Source organism: Pleurodeles waltl, chromosome 1_1 (genome assembly GCF_031143425.1).
Source record: "Pleurodeles waltl isolate 20211129_DDA chromosome 1_1, aPleWal1.hap1.20221129, whole genome shotgun sequence".
Lineage (NCBI taxonomy): Eukaryota > Metazoa > Chordata > Amphibia > Caudata > Salamandridae > Pleurodeles > Pleurodeles waltl.
In genome coordinates, this window is record NC_090436.1 from 306,832,234 (window position 1) to 306,856,224 (window position 23,991).

Genomic DNA, 23,991 nt, shown 5'->3' on the forward strand with positions numbered 1-23,991 from the left:
ATGTGTCCTTATTAAGGGTGGACATGTGCAGCCCCTTACAGACAGTTATGTTCTTTCGTCATTAGGTTCACAAATTAAAAAGTTTTGTTTGTTCCACTACACAACTGGGCTCTTTGTGTGTGACATTAGTGAGTGGGGTGTCAGTTGCCACGTACCTTCCAAAGTATTGGGTTGCAATGTGGTCCCGTCTCTGTCTGCCTTGATTTGCAATGCTTCTATCTCCAGGCTGCCGATGTGGTAGCGCTTGCTCCTCACCCTCTGAATCTGGTTCTGCAGTGGTGAGATGTAGCCCACGTCTAGTGGCAATGTTGTGTAGCATTGCGCTTGCGCAAACTATCTTGAATGCTGTTATTGGGGCATACTGGAGCGCACCTCCACTTCTGTGGAGGCATCGGAATCTTGCCTTTAACAGTCCAAAGGTCCTCTCTGACATTTCTGGTCCGCTGATTGTGCACTGTTATATCGCCTCTCATTCTCATTGCTAGGGGTTAGGTATGGGGTAAGTATCCATGGTCTTAGCGCATATGCACGGTCACCTGTTTGGCAAAAATAAGCAATGTTAGCAGGGCATGGATGGTTTCTACAGTGACCTGTGTGTATGGCTTCAGGGTGTATTCAGCAATACCTAATAGATAGCCGTCTCCAAACTCCCCACGTTCTAGGCGTTGGTGTATCCCACTGTGCCTGAAAATGTAAGTCATGTGTACTCCCTGGAAATTTGGCTACAATGTCAGTGATGACATTATGGGCGTCACATACCACCTGGATGTTCAGTGAGTGGGTACATTTCCTATTGCGGAACAGATATTCCAGATTTGCAGGAGGGCAAATTTGTATCTTTGTTCCGTCCACACACCCTATTACATGAGGGAAGTTGGCAATTCTGTAGAATTCCAACTTGGTGCTGTTAATTTCTGCCTCATTCCTGGGTAGGTATATGTATCTGGACATGTGTGTGCGAGTATGGCATCTAGGAAACATCTGAGGAACCGTGAGAGTGCACTTTGGGATACCCCACCTGCCACTGCAATCACCCCCTGATAGCTACCCAAGGCCAAGAGATGCAGTGAGCATAGCACTTGCACATGTGTGGGGATGGCGCTGCCGCGCACAGTCTGGCGTTGAAGCTGCGGATTGAGTAGATCAATTAATTCTAATATTGTTGCACTGCTGAGTCTGTATTTGTCATAAATCTCCTCCTCAGTTTGTTGGAAAAGTGTCTGCCTGGTTCTGTATTTCCTCTCCTGTCTCTGGCACCTCCTCCTCCTCCTCCTCTGCTGGGCGGCGTGGACTCTCCTTCTCCTTGCTATCACACATATTTCAGCCATTTTGAGTAACCCAGATGCCTTCGGGGTCTCCTTTTATACTTTGGTTCTGGTTACCCCCTGCTCTGACTTAGTGGTAATTTGGCCCATACCCTGCCCCCCTATACCCCCCCGCACACACACACACACACACACTTTTTGCCTTATGCTAATGTGTCTTTGAAGTGGTAGTGCCCAGGGCTCCTGCTATTCAGGTCCCCTGGGCCAGAGCTCTTTCCCTAAATCTGTTGTGATGCATTGGCACAATTGGATACACCCTTAACTAACATTATAAGTCCCTAGTAAGTGGGTACCTATATACCCAGGGCATGGGGGTGCTATGGGTATGCCCTTGAGGACAGCAGCACTGATTGTGCCATGCATCCAGATGCACCTAGCAATGCCATTGCAGGCTGAGTGACCTGGTGCAAACCTAAAACACAAACTCGAGATGGCACACTGCCTGTGTGTCCTGTCCACATGGGTTAGACACCCCTCTGGCAGGCCTTACAGCCCTAAGGCGAGTGCTCCATATTATATGTGAGGGCATAGTTGCATGAGCAATATGCCCCCTCTGTGTCCTTGCCAAACTTGGCACAGAGTGAACAGAGCACCCATTTTAATACATGCGCTGGACACTGGTCAGCACGAGTTTCCCAGATACAAGGAAAGCCACTCTGAACCCTGGGTTGTTTGGTATCAAACAACTCAGAATGATAAATCCAAACTGGTACCAGTATTGGATTTATCCCTAAATGTACCCAGGGGTCACCTTAGAGATGCCCCCTGCAAAAGCTAACTACCCTGCCATGTTACTGGTTCTATCCAGCCTGCCACCTCCAGACACCCTATATACAAACCTTGGGGGAGAGCCCTATTTCTGGTTTGTAAAACAATTCCCTTCCTGGGTGGAGAAGCTAACACCCCCTCCCTCCGTAACGTGCACTGCCATGGCGGTGACCTTTAAAAGGCCTACCGCCTTTGAAATTCGACCCCCAAGCCTGCTGCTAGCAGCAGATGCTCAGCCCCTATGCAAACACCCACTTTTGGCGGGAGCAAAGGCGGGAAACCACACAAAGGATAGGAGTAATAGCTCCACCTGGAATGCACCACCCCTAAGGTGTTGCCTGCGAGGTGGCCACTCCATTTAATTTTCCTCATCTTAGATGGAATGAAAATAGCCAATCAGGTTCAGGGGAGTGACCCTTCCCACAGGAAGGAGTCACTATTGTGGGTGTAGCCACCCAAAAGTAGGTGTCCCATTGGACACTACCAGGTACCCCTTAAAACGCCCACTAAATTATGTATTTAGTGGGCATTCCTAGACCAAGAAATCAAATTCGAAGGTCACAAAGAAGACCAGCACAAGGAAGAACCAAGGCATGAGAACTGTGGACCTGCTGCACAAAGAAAAGGCGCGAAACCCTGCCTGCTGCACCCAGGACCTGACAATAGTCGCTACGGAGAACCTGGACATTGGACTGACCTCAAGAAACCCAGAGGACCTCCAGGCTTCACCAGTGGCCCAAGAACTCTCTCCAGAGTGGAGGTACCACTCTGCAAGAACAAAGACCCCCCCAACCCAATGAGGGTCACTTCACTGACTGGCTGCTATCTCCCGGACTGGAAGCCTCAGCCGGACCCCATGACACACCAATGACCAAGAGGACAAACCCTGCAAGTGTGCCATGTTTGGTGGTACTGTGCCCTCCAGTGGCCGAACCGTACCAATACCCTAGTTGCTGGCCGGCTGACGGGCGCCAGAAAAACCAGCCCGCCCGGGGCTGAAAAAGGACTAGGAGGAAGCCCCAGTCGAGGGACACCCCGGACCTCCCGCCAGAGTGCCACCCGTTGTCCTGCTCACGACCCTTAAAGCTTAAGTCCAAATCCAAGGGGCAATTTCGCACACAGCTCCTGGATCACCAATTTGCTCTGCACCCAGCCACCTTGTGTCCTGTAACGACGAACCTACTGTGCCTTAATGGTCCCTCATCCCTTGCCACCTCGACACTCCAAGGGACCCCAAAGAACCACCTCTAAACTTACCTGTGCAGTCCTTTTCCAAGTGGTCCTCCCGCAGTGGCCCTGGACCAGCTCCAGAGACTTTTCCCAGCTGCTCCTGCCAGAACCGGCAGTTGCCCGAACTTCTCCAGCTAGCACAGCATGCCCACCGACGGCCTCAACCAACCTGCAAAAGAAGAACTTGGTAACTCAAATGTGCGATTTTATATGCATTTTTAAAAGTGACTTTCCATTGGTTCCTGTGGTGTTTAATTACGCACAGAAAACTATTTTCTTTAAACTTCAACAATTTCTTATCTTCAAAAGTATTTAGCTATTTTTGATAATCTTAGTCTTAAAATGTATACAAAAATCTGAAGTATTTTTATAAATTGGTCTCTAGTTATTCCTTCGAATGTGTGAGTTGCATGATTTATACTGTGAGTACAACAAATGCTTTGCACTTCTCCGAGATTGGCGTAACTGCTCCACCAAGCTACCATAAAAAATAGAGCATTAGGTGCTCTAGTTTCTAATTCTGTAAACCAATGTGTGGTTGCTGGACTCCCTGCACAGTGTGCCTAGCTTTTCACACTACATAGAGGCCAGCCTCCTACACATAACATCACTATGCCCACCTTCTTTGCGCCCCCACATCCTTTTAAGGAAGAGGAGCGACTCCACCGGCTGGACCCAAAAAGAGCATTGTTGTTCTACCTTGAAAGCACAAAAGACTTCCGGGAGGACGAGCAACTCTTTGTAGGGTACATGGGAGAAAAGAAAGGTCAGGCAGTGCAAAAGAGAACCATTTTGCGCTGGGTTATTCTCTGCATTACAATCTGCTACGCGCTAACCAATAAGCAGCCTCCTCGGTGCCTGAGAGCTCATTCGACCATTAGAATGAGGTGTTCCAGTCCTGGACATCTGTGTGGTAGTGACGTGGGTGGCAATGTACACGTTCGCAAGACATTACTGCCTGGAAATCGGGTCCGCAAAGATGGGCACTTTGCCCGTTCGGTCCTGAAGGACTTTTTAATTTTAGAGATCTATCTGCACCCCACTGCCAGGAGGATATCACTTGGGTATGGAGTCTAAGGTAAAGAACATGCAGCTAGAAGTCTCTTGCAGAAAAACAAGTTACTTACCTTCTGTAACGCATTTTCTGGTAGAGACTCTATTGAGCTGCAGATTCCTTACACCCAACCATACCTACCTGCTCTGTGGATACTTCTGCAAGGGTTAGGAATTGTCCGTTTCAGGGGTCCTAGTTTTTGGCGCAGGCAATAAAAAACTGTTGGTTCTTTCCATGGCTCTGGGCTGATGGCGTGACAGTTTGTAAGAAAGTAACTGACCTACGCGCACCTGGGTTGTGCCTTTATAGGCAACCGTAACGTCACAGACTGCTCCAACTACGACACCACGCAGGTAAGAAGGATGCCATCCAAGGGCACATGCAGGGTTATTGCTCAGCAAAGGTTCTGTGTCCCAAGCTTGCTCCAGGAAATTCTGAGGTAAAGAATCTGCAGATAGTCTCTACAAGATAATGCGTTGCCTAAGGTAAGTAACTTGTCCATTAAGTTGTGTTAGCACTCCTCCTTCTCTTTCTTCAGAAGCATCAGTCTGGACAATGAATTGTTTGGAATAGCCTCGGCTTTTGAGAATTGGAGCTGAGCACATAGCCTTCTTCATGGTATCAAAGGGATCTTGACAGCTAACCGTCCATTGTACCTTTTTAGGCATCTTTTTAGAAGTAAGATCATTCAAGGAGGCCACACTGGAGCCATACACTTTCACAAATCTTCTTCAGTACGCATTGAGGCCCAGAAAAACTGTGATCTGAGTCTGGGTAGTTGGAGCAACCCAATCAATGATGGTTTGGATTTTGCTCTGTAGGGGTTGAACTTGACCTCCACACACCAGGTGATCCAAGCAAAACTCTTGACTCTGCCCTATCTGGCATTTTGTAGCGTTGATAGTGAAGCCTGCCTTTTTCAAGGCCTCACGTACACTCCTAAGGTGGACCAGGTGATCCTGCCAGGTTGCACTAAAGAAAACAATATAATCCAGGTATGCTGCACTAAAAATCTTCCAGGCCTGTCAGAACTTCATTCACCAACCTCTGTAATGTGACGGCTGCATTTTTCAAACCAAAGACCATCACTTGGAAGAGATGATGCCCACCCGGAGTGGAAAATGCTGTTTAGGATTAGCAGAATCAGTCACCTTAATCTGCCAATAGCCTGCTGTTAGGTCAAAAGTGTATCAATCAGCTCATCCGCCCCATAAATTGGATGTGCATCAGCCTTAGTGACTGCATTGAGGCCTCTGTAGTCTACTCAAAACATAATTTCTCTCTTTTCATCCTTGTAATGAGGTTTTGGCACAGCGACTACTGGGCTAGCCCAGGGGCTGCCTGAAGGCTCTATTACCCCCAAATCCAGCATCTTTTGGACTTCTGCCTTGATGCAGTCGCTAACATGGTCGGGTTGCCTGTAGAATTTACTCCTTACAGGCAGACTATCACCTGTGTCCACATCATGTGCACACCAGGTTATCTGACCAGGGTCAAGGAGCGTAGTTCAGTAAACTGACTGAACTTGTCTGCAGTCAGCTTGTTACTGTTTAGAGAGGCAACCTGCAAAGATGTTCCAATCTAATGAATCATCAACAGGGTTTTTGGAAAGAAGGTCAGGGAAGAGGGTCACTGTCTGGTTCCTCTCCATCAGTGGCCATAAGCAAGCTCATGTCAGCCTTGTCATAATAAATTCACATGAAACTCCCTGTGGGGACTTCTTCGAGTGCATAGGTCAACCAAATAGGTGACCTCACCTTTCTGTTCTACAATTGTTTGGGGGCCACTCCACTTGTCTTGGAGTCCTCTTGGGGCCACAGACTCTAAGACCCACACTTTATGTCCTGGCTGGTAAACAGTCGGTTCAGCCTTTTGGTCATGTCACAGCTTCTGAAGCTCTTGGCAGGCCTCAAGTTTTTTGGAAGCCTTCTTCGTGTACTCTGCCATGTGAGGGTGCAGTCCTAGTACATAGTTAACTATGTCCTGTTTAGGGGGTTTGAGAGACTGCTCCCAACCCTCCTTTACAAGCGTAAGAGGACCCTCACCTGGATGCCCAAACAAAAGCTCAAATGGACTGTAGCCCACTCTCTTCTGAGGAACCTCCGTATAGGCAAAAAGAAGGCAAGGTAATAGGACATTGTAGGAAGCTGGCCTGGTGTGTGGTGGGCTAAGGTACGTACACCTTATACCAGGTCCAGGTATCCCCTATTAGTGTAGTGAAGGCAGTGTCTAGAAGCCAGGCTCTCTGGAGGTACTTGTGGATGAACAACCAAGGCTTATCTAGGAGGCATGCGAAGCTCATGCAATACCATTGTAGTCACACAGCGCTCGCACAAATGAAAAAAAAACACTCAGTGATACAAAGATAAAGGTCCTTTATTTTAGTGACACAATACCAAAAATTACTAGAGAAGCAACCCTCCCATAGGAGGTAACACACTAGATATGTACACTAGTAATTAGAGATGGGCATAAATAGCAATACAAAACAGTACAATAGCAAATAGGCAATAGTGACCCTACGGGTAGCCTAAACCATATACTAAAAGAATGGAATGCGAATGCAGGAACCCCACCTAGGTAAGTGCAATGTGTAGAGGGGAGCTGGGGGTACTAGGAAATCCCAAAGGCAAGTACCATAGTTCCCTCACCTCCCTCCTCTCCCCCTGCCATAGCAACCAGGAAGAAAGTAAGTTACTGGATTTTCCCCAGACCACCCAATCAATCAATCACTTGTTAAGTGTGCTACTCACCCGATAGGGTATCAAGGCGCTGGGGGGGATGCGCTACTGCTCGAATAGCCAGGTCTTGAGTCATTTTCTGAAGGTCAGGAGGTCCTTGGTCAGACGTATTTTGACGGGGAGGGAGTTCCAGGTTTTGCCGGCGAGGTGGGAGAAGGATCTGCCGCCGGTTGTGGTACAGTGGATGCGGGGGACGGTGGCGAGGTTGGTGGAGCTGGCGGGTGGGAACGTGGAAGCTGAGACGCTCGTTGAGGTAGGCAGGGCCTGTGTCGTGGAGAGCCTTGTGAGCGTGGATCAGGAGTTTGAAGATGATCCTCTTGTTGACTGGGAGCCAGTGAAGAGGTGGGGTGAAATGTGTTCGTGGAGAGGGAGGTTAAGGATGAGGCGTGCAGAGGCGTTCTGGATGCGATGAAGTTTCCTCTGGAGCTTGGCCGTTGTCCCTGCATAGAGTGCGTTGCCATAGTCCAGTCTACTGTTGACGAGGGTGTGGGTGACCGTTCTTCTGGTTTCAATAGGGATCCATCTGAAGGTCTTGCGAAGCATGCAGAGGGTGTTGAAACATGAGGATGAGATGGCATTGACTTGCTGGGTCATTATGAGGGATGAGTCCAGTATGAAGCCGAGATTGCGTGCGTGGGTGGTGGAGCAGCTCCTAGTTGGAGCAGCTCCTAGTGTGGCAGGCCACCAGGAGTTGTCCCATGCTGATCGGTTGGAACCGAAGATGAAGATCTCAGTCTTTTCCGAGTTCAGTTTGAGGCGGCTTATCTCCATCCAGTTGGCAATGGTGTGAAGTCCGTTGTGGAGATTGGTCTTGGCGGTGGCGGGGTCCTTCATGAGTGAGAGGATCAGTTGAGTGTCGTCCACGTATGAGATGATGATAAGGCTGTGGGATTGGACGATGTTGACGAGCAGCGCCAGGTAGACGTTAAAAAGGGTAGGGCTGAGAGAGGATCCTTGGAGGACTCTGCAGATGGTCTTGGTGACTTTCGACAGGAACAGAGGGAGGCGGCCTCTATGAGTTCTGCCGGAGAGGATGCATGTGATCCAGTCCAGGGCCTTGTGGTGGATTCCGGCGTCGTGGAGGCGTGTGCAAAGTGTGTGGTGACAGACTGTGTCGAAGGCTGCCGAGAGGTCAAGGAGGATGAGGGCCATCCCAAAAGGAAGGAAAAGAAGAAGATGCAACACCCAGACAAGACAGCAAGTAACCAGCGGTGGATTCCTAAAAAGGAAGACCTGTAGAAGAAGGGGACCACGTCCTGAAGTCACAGAAGAGTCCATTGGAGGCAGGAGCCACTACCCCCCCCCCCCCCCCCCCCAGCTGTAGTTACAGGAGTTGGGTGACGGTAGGATGAAGACAGTCAGAAATGAGCCCTGGAGCAGGTTAAGAGTTCCTGGAGGATGCAGTTGACATTCCACCCCGGGTAGAAGATTGCAGTCAGTCAGTGGCATGGTGAAGTGCAAGTAGAGCAGCCGGCGATCAGCATGTGCCAGGAGGATGCAACTCACAGGGGAATTTCTAGGAGGCCCTCAGCAAAGCAGAGAGTCCACAAAAGAAGACAGCCCCCACAGGAGACCCACTGGATGAGGAACCAGGAGTCGCAGAGGAGCCCACGCAGAACAACTACAGAAGGGTCCCACGCTGCAGGAGAGGCACGCAGAGGGCCGTGCCTCGCAAGTAGGAGTGCTCGGGACTTGGGCTATTGGGAACCTGAAGATCGCTTGGAGGAGATGCCAACAAGCCTGTGTAGCTGCAAGAGACGCAGTGCACGGGGAGCACTATCTTGTGTGGGAATGCAAGGGCTTACCTCAACCAAAGTTGGACAGCTGGCAGAGAGGTCTACTCTGGACCACCACCCGTGATGCAGGATCCATGCAGCTCAGGATGAGAGGAGATCCACACAGCTGGTTTTTGTTGCAGTTGGTGCCTGCGGATGCAGGGGAGTGACTCCTTCACTCCAAGGGAGATTACTTCTTCCTTCTCGTGCAGACTGAAGACTTGCCGCCATTAGAGGATGCACAGCTGGGGGAAATGTTGCAGAAGCTGGAAGAAGCTGTGGAAACAATGTTGCAAGCAGAGTCTTAATCGTGGATGCAGATTGACAGTTCTTGGATGGTCCAGTCGCAGTTCCCGGGGTTAGAAGTCGAAGTAGAGGTTGCAGAGGAGTCCTGCTGGAATCTTGCAAGTGGAATCTGAGGACCCACCCAAGAGAGAGACCCTAAATAGCCTTGAAAGGGGATTGGTCACCTAGCCAGGTGACCACCTATCAGGAGGGGGGCTGAGAGGTCCCTGCCAACCTTGGATTCAAGATGGCAGAACCCAGGGACCATCTGGAGGAGCTCTGGGCACAACCCCTGGGGTGGTGATGGATAGGGGAGTGGATACTCCCTTTTGCATTGTCCAATTTCACGCCAGAGCAGGGACTGGGGGTACCTGAACTGGTGTGGGATGGTTTATGCACGGAGGGCACCAAACGTGCCTTTCAAAGCATACCAGTGGCTTGGGGAGGCTACCCCTCCCAAGCCATAAAACACCTATTTCCAAAGGGAGAGGGTGTTAGTCCCTCTCTCAAAGGAAATCCTTTGTTCTGCCTTCCTGGGCTTGAGCTGATCAAGAAGCAGGAGGGCAGAAACCTGACTGGGAGGTGGCAGCAGCTTGGGATTCCCGGAAAGCCCCAGAAGGCTGGTAGAAGCAATGCTGGGGGTAGTATAAGGAGCCCCCAGATAGCATGGAATCTTACTTTCAATACTGGCAACAGAATTGGGGTATGATTCAGACATGTTTGATACCAAACATGCCCAGGTTCGGAGTTAATATTAAGTAGCTGGACATAGGTAGTGACCGATGTTCAGTACATGCATAAAATGGTGTCCCCGCACTCACGAGGTCCAGGAAAATGGGACTGGAGTTTGTTGGGGATCCTCTGCTAGTGCAGGGGGTGCCCTCACACACAGGTAATTGCACCCTGCCCTCTGGTCTAGGAGGGCCTACCATACGGGTGACTTACAGTGACCGGGTGCAGTGACCTGTAGTGAAAAGGCGCATGCACCTTTTCATCCAGGACGCAATGTTAGGCCTGCAGTCACCTTTTATATGGGATCCCTGTGGGTGGCATAATACATGCTGCAGCCCATAGGGATCCCCTGGTACCACAATGCCCTTGGTACCATATACTAGGGACTTACATGGGGCACCAGTATGCCAAATGTGGGGTGTATGTGGTTCAAGTTGAAAGGGAGAGAGCATTGTCACTGGGGTCCTGGTTAGCAGGATCCTGGTGAGCACAGTCAAACACACTGGCTACAGGCAGAAAATGGCAACAGAGGCTACTTTCCTACAGTGGTGTAGGAAAGTACCCCTTTTCGCATGGTCACAAGCCAACCCCCTCCCCCTCAAACTCCCCACCCCTCAACACACACACACACACACACACACACACACACACACACACACACACACACACACACACACACACACACACACACACACACACACACACACACACACACACACACACACACACACACACACACACACACACACACACACACACACACACACACACACACACACACACACACACACACACACACACACACACACACACACACACACACACACACACACACACACTTTTTGCCTGATAACTGATACTAACTTGACCTAAACAATCAATCATAGATTTGTAGAGCGTGGCTAATCACCCATAGGTTCTGAAGGCTCAGTCGAAGAGCCAGGTCTTGACGTCTTTCCTGAACTGCTTCAGTGATGCGATCTGCCTGAGCTTGAGAGGTCGCGTGTTCCATGGCCGGGCTGCCAGGTAGGAGAGGGATCATCCTCCTGCTGTGCTTTTCCGGATCTTGGTGATGTCTGCAAGAGCGAGCTGGGAGGTGCAGAGATGACTGTTGGGTACGTAGAAGTTGATGCAGTGGTTGAGGTAGGCTGGTTCTATGTTGTGCAGTGCCTTGTAGGACCTCTCCCCAGAGCAGGCTTTGTCCCTGACCCCTGAGAGCACAGAGGCCCTCACCGCATTTGGGTCAGAAACTTGTCTGGCAGTGGCAAGCTGGCATAGACCGGTCAGCTGCACACTAGAGATATGGGGAATTACAGGGGGCATTGCTAAGATGGCTTCTGTGTGCATTTTAAAAACAAAATCCAACTCCGGCATCAGTGTGGGTTTATTGACATGAGAAGTTTGATACCAAACTTCCCAGTATTCAGTGAAGCCATCATGGAGCTGTGGAGTTAATAATGACAACCTCCCAGCCCGTGTACTGAATATGGCCACACTGCACTTATAATGTCTAAGAATGGACATAGACACCGTAGGAGCATATTGCCTATTCACCTATGCCCTCACCTTTGGTATAGTGCACCCTACATTAGGGCTGTAAGGCCTGCTAGAGGAGTGACTTATCTAGGTCACAGGTAGTGTGTTGTAGGTATGGCCCTCAGGGATGTGTGTCATGTTGTCTTTGTAGGAAGCTGGCCAAGTGGGCGGTGGACACCTATGATGTTCAATCTTATGATCCATGCAACCCTGATTAGTTAGTGTTAGTGTCTCGACAGCCAGGGCTGTCTGTGGTAGCTGTGGTGAGCAGCCAAGACTTACCTAGGAGGCATGTGAGGCATTTGCAATACCACAGTAGTCACACAGCAACTTTTCACACTTGTAAGGGACCACACAGTGTTGCAAAAATAAAGGTACTTTATTATAGGCACACTAAACTAGACTACCACTAATATCCCACCTACTGGAGTTATGAACACACAAAATATACAGAGTTAAGTACTCCAGAAGAGCATAAATTAGCAAGGCCCCATGGGTGGGCCAAACAATGTATTAAGAAAATGGAATGCGAAATGTGTCCCCCACCAGAGTGTATGGAGTAGTTAGCCAAGGGCTGGGAGAGAGTGGAACCTCAAAAGGTAAGTACCTAGAAGATCCCAGCAGCCAAGTGCAGAGAGGTAAGTTACCCGGTTGTCCCATAGACTAACATGGGGGCATCGTGATTGGGTTCCACTGGCCTGGTCCTGTCTGCATTCTCCAAAGGCGGATTCTGGATGAGGAGGACCGGCAAAAGAAGGGAACAAAGTTTAGTTCATGAAGGAGTGTCCAGGTGGGCAGAAGGCAATGCCCAATGTTCTGTAGCTGAAGATCTGGGTCGACTGTGATGGAAGAAGTACAGCTGCGGAGTCCAGGAGCTGCAGAGGAGTCCCTGAAGTCACCTAGGAACTGTCCCTTGACAGTTGTCTGTTTGCAGACGGGTCAGTGGTCAGGAGGACCACCAACCAGCAACTGGAGCTGTTGGTGATTTGCATAGCGAAGAGGACGAGCAAGGTCCTGAGGACTCAACCCTAGGAGGGGAGTCTAAGCGGACCCTGAGGATGCAAGAGAGCCAGCAGAAGCAGTCGAGCCCCTACGAGCAACCTACAGGCAGCAAGCACAATAAGGTGCAGTGAGGCCCAGTTGGCACACCTGAAGAGGATTCCCATGTCACTGGAGCAGCAGAGAAGAGATTGTCCTTGCAGAGTGGTGGGTAATGGTGCTACTTGGAGCCTGAAGATCCTCGCAGCAGGAGTAAAAAAAATCTTGGTTTGTGCAACAATTGCAGTACATAGGGGTTCTGTCCCAGTTGCAGAGGCAAGGGTTCACCGTCTCCCATGTTGGATAGAAGGCAGAGAGGACCTAGAGGACCCCTCAGAACCATCACCTGTGCTGGAGAATTATCGCAAATCCGGAGGACAGCAGATCCCAGCAGCCGGATATCAGTGCCTTAGGTGCCTGCGGATGTAGCTTCCTTCTTTGGTGCAGCTGAAGTATTGCCCACCCCAGAGGATGCACAGCCGTGGAAATGTTGTAATTTGCCGACAGGGGGTGTGGAAACAATGTTGCACGGAGATGTTGTCCCAGGCGTTGCAGTCTTGTTCTATTCCTGTGGAGTCGAGCAGCAGTTCTGGAAGCCAGGAGCAGAAGAGTTTGTTGCAGAGAGGTACTGGTGGAGTCTTGCATGCCTAATCTGGGGACCCATCTGCAAGGGAGTCCCTAAATAGCCCAAAAATAGGGCTTGGTCACTCTCTGAAGTGGCCACCAATTTAGGAGGGGGGATGGGGGGGGGACACGGATGTCCGCTACCTATCCTGACCAGTCGGGTGCTCCAAGGGGCCTCTGCACATCTTGTTTCCAATTCCTTTCAAAAGTAGTTTCACAATTCCACATCTATCGATCGAGCTATCAGTCTTTTTCCCTCAACCTGACAAAGTTCCAGAGAGATCTCTTCACACACTAGAAGTAAGTTAAAAGGGCTCTTATGTATTATATTGTCAGGACCAAACAGTTTAGGAAATCCAAACAACTTTTTGTAGCGTTTTCAACACCTCATAAAGGTAACCCAGTATCAAAAATTGTATAGCCAGGTGGATAGTCAAATGTATTCAAACCTGCTATGCCAAAGCGAAACAGCAGTTACTTATTACCTCCAGAGCACATCCCACAAGAAAGAAGGGTGCTTCTATGGCATTTCTAGGTAACATCCCAGTAGCAGACATATGTAACGCTGCTACTTTGTATACACCACATACATTTACTAAACATTATTGTGTAAATGTTTTAGGATGTCAACAAACCAATGTTGGTCAAGCAGTGCTCAGAACACTTTTTCAAGCAACTCCAGCTCCTACAAGCTAGCCACTATTTACTTGGAGGGACTGCCTTAGTCTGCAAAGCATGTGTAGCTACAGCCACACATATCATTGAATGGAAAATGTTACTTACCCAGTAGACATCTGTTCGTGGCCTGTAGTGCTGTTGATTCACTTGTGCCCTCCCTCCTCCCTGGACACCTGTGGCCACTGTAGTTGCGTTCTCATATAAATATTGTATATATGTAAATAAACCTTATGGACATCTTTTTCTTTACTCCCTATACACTCCTTACCTCATCCGCCTGCAGGAAAGCAATCTAACAAAGGACTTGATGCCCATGCACAACATCACCGAGAGGAGTCACTCAATCTTATGGCATGCAAAGATTCTTCTAACAAAAACAGCAGAGAGAATGCACAATGTCAACTGTTGCATGTTGGAGCTTACAAAGTGCAACTCGCTTGGCGATGCTTTTCGTTTGGAGTGGAGCTCAGACCCTCTGTACAGCTTTCCTCCCCTACCACTTCTGCCCAGAGTTTTCAAGAAGATCCAGAAGGACCAGGACCAGGCCCAGGCCCAAGTGATCCTTCTGGAACCTGACTGGGCAAGAAGAATCTGGTATCCTGAGCTATTGAGAATGACCATCGATCCTCCGATCAGACTGCCACTTCGGGAGGCTCTTCTGTTGCAGCAGCAGGGGAGGGTTCTCCACCCGAACCGGTCTAGTCTCTTGCATGGAGATTGAGCAGTGGCATTTGTTAGCTTTGTGAGCTGAGGTGACCCCGCCTTGAGAAATCCTTCATCTTGAGTTTGGAGTATTCCCCCAATAGGATTAGGGATGTGCCCCCCTCCCCACAGGGAGGAGGCACAAAGAGGGTGTAGCCAACCTCAAGGACAGTAGCAATTGGCTACTGCCCTCCCAGACCTAAACACACCCCTAAATTCAGTATTTAGGGGCTCCCCAGATCCCAGGAAATCCGATTCCTGCAACCTGAAGAAAGAAGGAGTGCTGACCTACAAGCCTGCAAAGAAGGAGGAAGACGACAACTGATTTGGCCCTACCTGCCTGTCTCCAACTTCGAAAACCTGCTCCACTGACGCATCCGACCGGGACCAGCGACCTCTGAAACCTCAGAGGACTGCCCTGACCCCCAGGACCAAGAACTCCTGTGAGCAGCGGCCCTGCACAACAATCTGCAACAAACATGAAACTTTTCAACAACTTTAAAGACTTCACTTTTCCCGCCGGAAGCGTGAGACTTCCCACTCTGCACCCGACGCCCCTGGCTCGACCTGCAGAACACAAACACCTCAGGGAGGACTCCCCAGCGACTGCGAGCCCGTGAAAAACCTGACACGACCCCCCTGAGACACCACAGCGATGCCTGCAGAGAGAATCCAGAGGCTCCCCCTGACCGCGACTGCCTGTAACAAGGGACCCGACGGAACCGAACCTCAGTGCAGGAGCGACCATCTGCTTAGCCCAGGTGGTGGCTACCCTGAGGACCTCTTTGACCTCTGCACCTGACTGGCCCTGAGCAGCTGGTGTGGTAACTTTGGGGTTCCCTTGAACCCCCAACGGTGGGCTACCTTGGACCCAACTTTGAACCCTGTAAGTGTTTTACTTACCTGTGAACTTAACAATTACTAACCTCCCCCAGGAACTGTTGATTTTTGCATTGTGTCCACTTTTAAAATAGCTTATTGCCATTTTTACAAAGACTGTATGTGGTTTTGCATTCATTCAAAGTTCCTAAAGTATCTAAGTGAAGTACCTTACATTTAAAGTATTAACTGTAAATCTTGAACCTGTGGTTCTTAAAATAACGTAAGAAAAGATATTTTTCAATATAAAAACCTATTTGCCTGGAGTAAGTCTTTGAGTGTGTGTTCCTCATTTATTGCCTGTGTGTACAACAAATGCTTAACACTACCCTCTGATAAGCCTACTGCCCGACCACACTACCACAAAATAGAGCATTAGAATTATCTATTTTTGCCACTATCTTACCTCTAAGGGGAACCTTTGGACTCTGTGCACACTATTTCTTACTTTGAAATAGTATATACAGAGCCAACTTCCTACACACACGCTCAATGACTAACCCCAGGCCAATGGTTTTTATGTTGCAAAAATATGTTTTGTTATGCGTTTTTGGAATAAATAGCAATAATCTGTTTTAAAAGTTGACACAGTGCAATTTTCAGAAACAGTTCTGGGGGAAGAAAAGTTAATACGATTTTGAGGTAAGTACAAGACTTACAGCTCCAGTCTGCAGGGGTTAGGATGTCCACAGGTTGGCGTTTTGTTAATCCCAAACACCTGTCAAAAGCAACACAGGGCCGGTTGGGTGCAGAGGTCAAAATTAAGGTCGATTTAACATGGGCTCCTATGGAGACTGGGACACTTGGAATCAGGCCTGCTTGCAGGTAAGTACCTGCGTCTTCGGAGGACAGACTTGGGGGGTTTAGAGGAGCACCAGTGGGGCCACAGGTCAATAACAAGAGGCCTGAGCCTTTGAGGCTCTCCGCCACAGTTCCTGCAGTAGGGAGGTGTGAAGAACCTTCACCCACTACAGGCTTTGTTTCTGGCCACAGAAAGCACAAAGGCTCTCACCCCATGTGGTCAGACACTTCTCTGGAAGTGGCAGACTGGCACAGACCCGTCATTCCTGTTCTAGCAGTTTGGCTAACATACAGGGAGCATCTTTAAGATGCCCGTTGGGTGCAATTTAAATAAATCCAACTCTAGCATCAGTGTGGGTTTATTGTGCTGAGAAGATTGATACCAAACCTCTAGTATTCAGTGAAGCCATTATGGAGATGTTGAGTTAGTTTTGACAAACTCCCAGACCATACTCTCAATATGGCCACCCTGTACTTACAATGTCTAAGAATGGAATTAGACACTGTAGGGCATATTGCTCATGCAGCTATGCCCTCATCTGTGGTATAGTGCACACTGCCTTAGGGCTGTAAGGCCTGCTAGAGGGGGTGACTTGCTTATGCCATGGGCTGTGGTTTGTGGGCATGGCACCCTGAGGGGGGTGCCATGTCGACTTTGCCTTTCTCTCCCCACCAGCACACACAAGCTGCAAAGGCAGTGTGCATGTGCTCGGTGAGGGGTCCCCCAGGGTGACATAATACATGCTGCAGTCCTTGGGGACCTTCCCTGTCCACTGGGCCCTTGGTAATATGGGTACCTTTTACAAGGAACTTAACTGTGTGCCAGGGGTGTGACAGTTGTGGAAACAATGGTACAGTTTTGGGAAAGAACACTGGTGCTGGGACCCGGTTAGCAGGATCCCAGAACATTCTCAGTCAACTTGGCATCAATATCAGGCAAAAAGTGGGGTTAAGCATGCCAACAATAGCACTTTCCTACACCAGTGGTGAGTGTTCTTCATGGCTCCGCGCTTATGCCCTGGAAAGTTGTGAAAAGAAACTGACGTCATGGGATGGAACCTATATAGGTCCCTCGCCATATAGGGCTCACACGACGATGGACGCCGAGCCGACCAACTCCACCTTAAAACGAGCAGGGGTAGTCCTTATCTAAAGATCTGTACTGACACCTGCAGAAATTCTAAGGTAAGGAATCTGCAACTAGAATATCCCTCTACCAGACAAGGGGTTACCAAAGGTAAGTAACTTGTTTGTTACATTCATAATTATCTTGTTATCATAGCATTGTTAACTGATCAAAATATTGCCTTTTAGTCTTGATAGTTGATATCCACTTATGTCCTTCCATGCAAATACCAATTATGTTGAGCTGTGTATTTGAACATATTGTAATCTTGCTTTACCAAATCTCAATTTGCAGTGATCGGCTACAGAAAGAGAGGGAAGAAGCACTTGCAGATTTTCGTTTTGGGAAATGCAATGTTCTAGTTGCTACTAATGTGGCTGCTAGAGGCCTGGATATTGAAAATGTTCAGCATGTAATTATTTACGACCTTTCTGACAACATTGAAGAATATGTTCATAGAATTGGACGCACTGGTCGTTGTGGAAATGTCGGAAAAGCAATTACATTCTTTGACACAGATGATAATGAGGACCGCACTGTAGCACGCTCCTTGGTGAAGGTGTTATCAGATGTAAGTTTTTATTCATCCTTCATATAATTTTGCTGTTATACGCTTATGGTCTTGAACACCAAATTTAGTTTCAGTAGTTGTTTTTATCATTTTGTGCAAGAACCCCATGCCATCTAAAAATTACAGTTCTGATGAATATTTCTTCCTGTAGATTCCTTGTGTTAAGATTGCTCCCCAGATCCTATGCTAGATTAAAAAACTTGTCCTCAGCAATACCTCTCCAGTGCCATGAGATAACATCACATGACTTGGCTTGTTGCGCCTCCGAGCCAGGAAATGATAATACTGTGCCTACCTTATTCACAGTGTTTGGTGCTAGCATTAATACTGTTTATTTCTGCACCTAAATCATGCATATCTGATAGAGACTTCTAGTTGCAGATTCTTTACCTTAGAATTTTCCCCCAGGCGTCAGACTGGATCTGGAGATTTTTCTTCGAGCAATACCCTTGCGCGCTGGTAGGTGGCATCGGTCAACTCCGTAGGCATCGTGGACGCCGTGATGACATCGGGAGTAGTACATAGACGCCGCCCTCGAGCAGTGGCGTCAGTTCTTTTCTTTCCGCGCCACGGGCTGATCCGGAGAGAGCTACCCTCGGCTATTTTTTGGCCGAATTCGACCATTTTGTCTAAGTTTTTGGTACAACTTTGGTGTGCCCAGATGTCCCCAAAACCGGGTTAAAGCCTCGTGAGGACTGCCATCGGACAATGTCGGTGACGGATCCTCATCACGTTTGTCTTTGGTGCCTCGAACACGACCACGACCCGAAGTCGTGCTCCAAGTGTCGGGCCATGCACCTGAAAGCTTTCAGGGAGCAGTCCCTAAAGCTAATGGCGGCCCGGCACTCGACTCCGCGTAGGTCCCGGTCTCGCTCGGGATGAAGGTCTCGAGATCGGTCCCGGGGTCATCACCACTCGCCTTCTTCGAAGTCCTCGGGTCAAGGTAAGAAGAAGAAGTCGAAGAAGTCCCATCGCTCTCCGACTTCACCCCATCGCTCGGCCAACACGACGCGGGACGAGCGTCCACACCCTAGGCCTCCGTCCTCGGAGCCTGCGTCTGCGTAGACTCTGCGCTTCCCCTAGTTTCCTGGAGCCAGAGCGACCCCCGCCCAACTTAGAGTATTACGAGGCCATGCGCCTCATCTTTGGGCAGGCTGACCCCGATACAGCGCCTTTGGGCCCGGGGGTTCGGCTGAGGTACAAAACCCCCCTGGTCTGCCCCCTGAGGACGCAGGTACTTAGCTGCTGGCAGACTGGAACCGGAGCACCCTTGTTCTCCATAGGCGCCTATATGTTCTGGGCATCTCTTTGACCTCTGCACCTGGCTGGCGCTTAGCTGCTTGTGTGGCAACTTTGCAGTTGCCTTGAACCCCCAACGGTGGGCTGCCTATGCCCCAGAACTGAGACTTGTAAGTGTTTTACTTACCTCCTTATCTAACCTTTACTTACCTCTCCCAGGAACTGTTGATTTTTGCACTGTGTCCACTTTGAAAAAAGCTTATTGCCATTTTTACAAAGACTGTACATGATATTGTTTCCATTCAAAGTTCCTAAAGTATCTAAGTGAAGTACCTTACATTTAAATTGTTTAATGTAAATATTGAACCTGTGGTTTTTAAAATAAACTAAGAAAAGATATTTTTCAATATAAAAACCTATTGGCCTAGAGTAAGTCTTTGTCTATGTGTTCCTCATTTATTGCCTGTGTGTGTACAAACAAATGCTTAACACTACCCTCTGATAAGTCTACTGCTCGACCACACAACCACAAAAATAGAGCTTTAGAATTATCTCCTTTTGCCACTATCTTACCTCTAAGGGGAACCCTTGGACTCTGTGCACACTATTTTTTATTTAGAAATAGTATATACAGAACCAACTTCCTACACACCGGATGTCTTTTGAGCCGTTATTCCCACTCACTATGGGATACGGTTGCGCACGTCCTGCCGCAGATACCGAAGGAGGCCTGTGATATTGTCTCCAAAGCAGTTAAAGATGGGAGAGACGCAGGAAAGTTCACTATCCGTTGTGGGCTGGATACGATCGACTCTCTAGGCAGATCGGTTGCGACGACAGTGGCCTTACGGCACCACACCTGGTTACGCACTTCTGGCTTCTCGAGGGATGTCCAACAGTCACTCATGGACATGCCCTTTGATGGCACTCGTCTCTTCAGATACAAAGCGGACTTGTCCTTGGAGAGATTCAAGGATTCCCGGGCTACGACTCGGTCCCTTGGTCTTTCCTCCACCACACACCCACCACAGTCCGCTTTTCGTCCCTTTCGTGGACACGGAAGGGGCGCCCCGTTGCTTCCTTTACCCAGCCACCATGCTATGCACGCTGGACAGCCTATGCGTGGCCGTGGCTGTGGGACAGGGAACCAGGGGACTGTCCAGTCCGCCTCTCCCCCGCTGCAGCCTCCGAACCCTCCTAGTCCGTCCCCTCACTCCCACCCAGTTGGTGGCAGGATCCGCTATCACCTGCCCCACTGGGAACATATCACCACGGACGGGTGGGTTTTGCAGATCATTCTGGAGGGCTACTCCCTCCCTTTAAAATCTGCACCACCACACATGCCACCATCCTTCCATCATCTTCCGGAGGATCATTTGGTGCTTCTCCGCCAGGAAGTCGCATCTCTCTTGGCCAAGGGAGCTAAAGAAAGGGTCCCTGTGCCAGAAGTAGGTCGTGGTTGTTATTCCCGCTACTTTCTGATACCAAAGAAGCACAAGGGCTTACGTCCTATCCTAGATCTTCGGGACCTGAACTACTTCCTCAGGAAGGAGAAATTCATAATGCTCATCTGGCTCAGTGTAAGGAAATGCCTCCTTGGCATGGTTACCGCCTGACTTTTTGCCTTTGCTGATGCTAAGTTATGATTTGAAAGTGTGCTGAGACCCTGCTAACCAGGCCCCAGCACCAGTGTTCTTTCCCTAAACTGTACCTTTGTCTCCACAATTGTCCCAACCCTGGCACTCAGGTAAGTCACTTGTAACTGGTACCCCTGGTACCAAGAGCCCTGAGGCCAGGGAAGGTCTCTAAGGGCTGCAGCATGTCTTATGCCACCCAGGGGACCCCTCACTCAGCACAGACACACTGCTTGCCAGCTTGTGTGTGCTGGTGGGGAGAAAATGACTAAGTCGACATGGCACTCCCCTCAGAGTGCCATGCCAACCTCACACTGCCGGTGGCATAGGTAAGTCACCCCTCTAGCAGGCCTTACAGCCCTAAGGCAGGGTGCACTATACCACAGGTGAGGGCATATGTGCATGAGCACTATGCCCATACAGTGCCTAACCAAAACCTTAGACATTGTAAGTGCAGGGTAGCCATAAGAGTATATGGTCTGGGAGTCTGTGAAACACGAACTCCACAGCACCATAATGGCTACACTGAAAACTGGGAAGTTTGGTATCAAACTTCTCAGCACAATAAATGCACACTGATGCCAGTGTGCACTTTACTGTAAAATACACCCAGGCGGACATCTTAGAGATGCCCCCTGAAAACATACCTGACTTCCAGTGTGGGCTGACTAGTTTCTGCCAGCCTGCCACACACCAGACATGTTGCTGGCCACATGGGGAGAGTGCCTGTGTCACTCGGTGGCCAGGAACAAAGCCTGTACTGGGTGGAGGTGCTTCTCACCTCCCCCTACAGGAACTGTAACACCTGGCGGTGAGCCTCAAAGGCTCACCCCCTTTGTTACAGCGCCACAGGGCATCCCAGCTAGTGGAGATGCCCGCCCCTCTGGCCACTGCCCCCACTTTTGGCGGCAAGGCTGGAGGAGATAATGAGGAAAACAAGGAGGAGTCACCCCCCAGTCAGGACAGCCCCTAAGGTGTCCTGAGCAGAGGTGAGTCTTACTTTTATAAATCCTCCATCTTGTAGAAGGAGGATTCCCCCAATAGGATTAGGGATGTGCCCCCCTCCCCACAGGGAGGAGGCACAAAGAGGGTGTAGCCACCCCCAAGGACAGTAACCATTGGCTACTGCCCTCCCAGACATAAACACACCCCTAACTTCAGTATTTAGGGACTCCCTGAACCGAGGAAGATAGATTCCTGAAGCCTAAAGAAGGACTGCTGACCTGAAGCCCTGCAGTGAAGACTGAGACGACAACTGATTTGGCCCCAGCACCACCGGCCTGTCTCCCTACTTCAAAGAAAACTGCAACAGTGACGCATCCATCAGGGTCCAGCGACCTCTGAAGCCTCAGAGGACTACCCTGCATCTAAAGGACCAAGAAGCTCCAGAGAACAGCGGCCCTGTTCAACAAACTGCAACTTTCTGCAACAAAGAAGCAACTTTTAAAGACCACACGTTTCCCGCCGGAAGCTTGAGACTTTCCACTCTGCACCCGACGCCCCCGGCTCAACCTGTGGAAAACTAACACTACAGGGAGGACTCCCCGGCGACTGCGAGCCCGTGAGTAGCCAGAGTTGACCCCCCTGAGACCCTTCAGTGACGCCTGCAGAGGAAATACAGAGGCTCCCCCTGACCGCTACTGCCTGTAACAAGGAACACAACGCCTGGAACCAGCACTGCACCCGCAGCCCCCAGGACCCGAAGGAACCGAACTCCAGTGCAGGAGCAGCCCTCTGCCTAGCCCAGGTGGTGGCTACCCCGAGGAGACAACTACCTCCCCTCCACCCGTGCCTGCCTGCATCGTTGAAGAGAACCCCGGGTCTCCCCATTGATTCCTAGCAGAAACCCGACGCCTGTTTGCACTCTGCACCCAGCTGCCCCTGTGCCACTGAGGGTGTACTTTCTGTGCCTGCTTGTGTCCGCCCTGGTGCCCTACAAAACCCCCCTGGTCTGCCCTCCGAGGACGCGGGTACTTACCTGCTGGCAGACTGGAACCGGGGCACCCCTATTTCCATTGAAGCCTATGTGTTTTGGGCACCACTTTAACCTCTGCACCTGACCGGCCCTGAGCTGCTGGTGTGGTAACTTTGGGGTGGACTTGAACCCCTAATGGTGGGCTACCTTGGACCCAACTTTGAACCCTGTAAGTGTTTTACTTACCTTCAAACCTAACCTTTACTTACCTCCCCCAAGAACTGTTGATTTTTGCACAGTGTCCACTTTTAAAATAGCTTATTGCCATTTTTGTCAAAACTGTACAAGCTATTGTGATTATTCAAAGTTCCTAGCATACCTGAGTAAAATACCTTTCATTTGAAGTATTACTTATAAATATTGAACCTGTGGTTCTTAAAATAAACTAAGAAAATATAGTTTTCTATGTAAAAACCTATTGGCCTGGAGTGTGTGTTCCTCATTTATTGCCTGTGTGTGTACAACAAATGCTTAACACAACCCTCTGATAAGCCTACTACTCGACCACACTACCACAAAATAGAGCACTAGAATTATCTCTTTTTGCCACTGTCTTACCTCTAAGGGGAACCTTTGGACTCTGTGCACACTATTTCTTACTTTGAAATAGTATATACAGAACCAGCTTCCTACACTCAGGTTCTGTCTGCCTTGGACCCAGGAGACTGGATGGTAGCGTTGGACTTGCAGGACAATTACTTCCCCATCCTGCCTGTCCACAGACGTTACCTACAATTCGTGGTAGGTCACAAGCACTTTCAGTTTACCGTGCTCCCCTTCGGCTTTACTAGCGCCCCTCGGGTGTTCACTAAAGTGATGGCGGTGGTTGCAGCTCATCTGCGCAGGTTAGGGGTCTCAGTCTTCCCCTTCCTAGACGACTGGCTGTTGAAGGGACCTTGACCCCTGACAGTTGTCTCCCACCTTCAGACTACGGCGAAACTCCTGCACGAGCTGGAGTTCACTATAAATGTGCCGAAGTCACACCTGACTCCCTCTCAGACGCTCCCTTTCATCAGAGCTGTTCTGGACACAGTGCAGTTTTGGGCTTATCCTCCCGAAAAGCCCGTCCAAGACATTCAGGCTATGATTCCGATCTTTCAGCCTCAGTCTTGGGTTTCGGTGAGACTGACTCTGAGGCTGCTGGGCCTCATGGCCTCCTGCATCCTGCTAGTAACACATGCCAGATGTCATATGCAGGCTCTGCAGTGGGACCTGAAGTTCCAGTGGGCGCAGCATCAGGGAAATCCCTCCGACATGGTCCAGATCGCGGAGGGGACT

The 23,991-nt window shown here is 49.7% G+C and overlaps 1 protein-coding gene across 7 annotated transcripts in view; it reads left to right on the forward strand.

Annotated features, from left to right (window-relative positions):
* DDX4 (DEAD-box helicase 4) overlaps positions 1-23,991 on the forward strand; it is a 1,597,047-nt gene that overhangs the window by 1,519,865 nt on the left and 53,191 nt on the right. For all 7 annotated transcript variants that reach the window (XM_069222170.1, XM_069222215.1, XM_069222206.1 and 4 more), the window contains one exon: positions 17,589-17,865. In XM_069222170.1, coding sequence (XP_069078271.1) covers positions 17,589-17,865 — 277 coding nt within the window. The remainder of the gene's footprint in view (positions 1-17,588; positions 17,866-23,991) is intronic.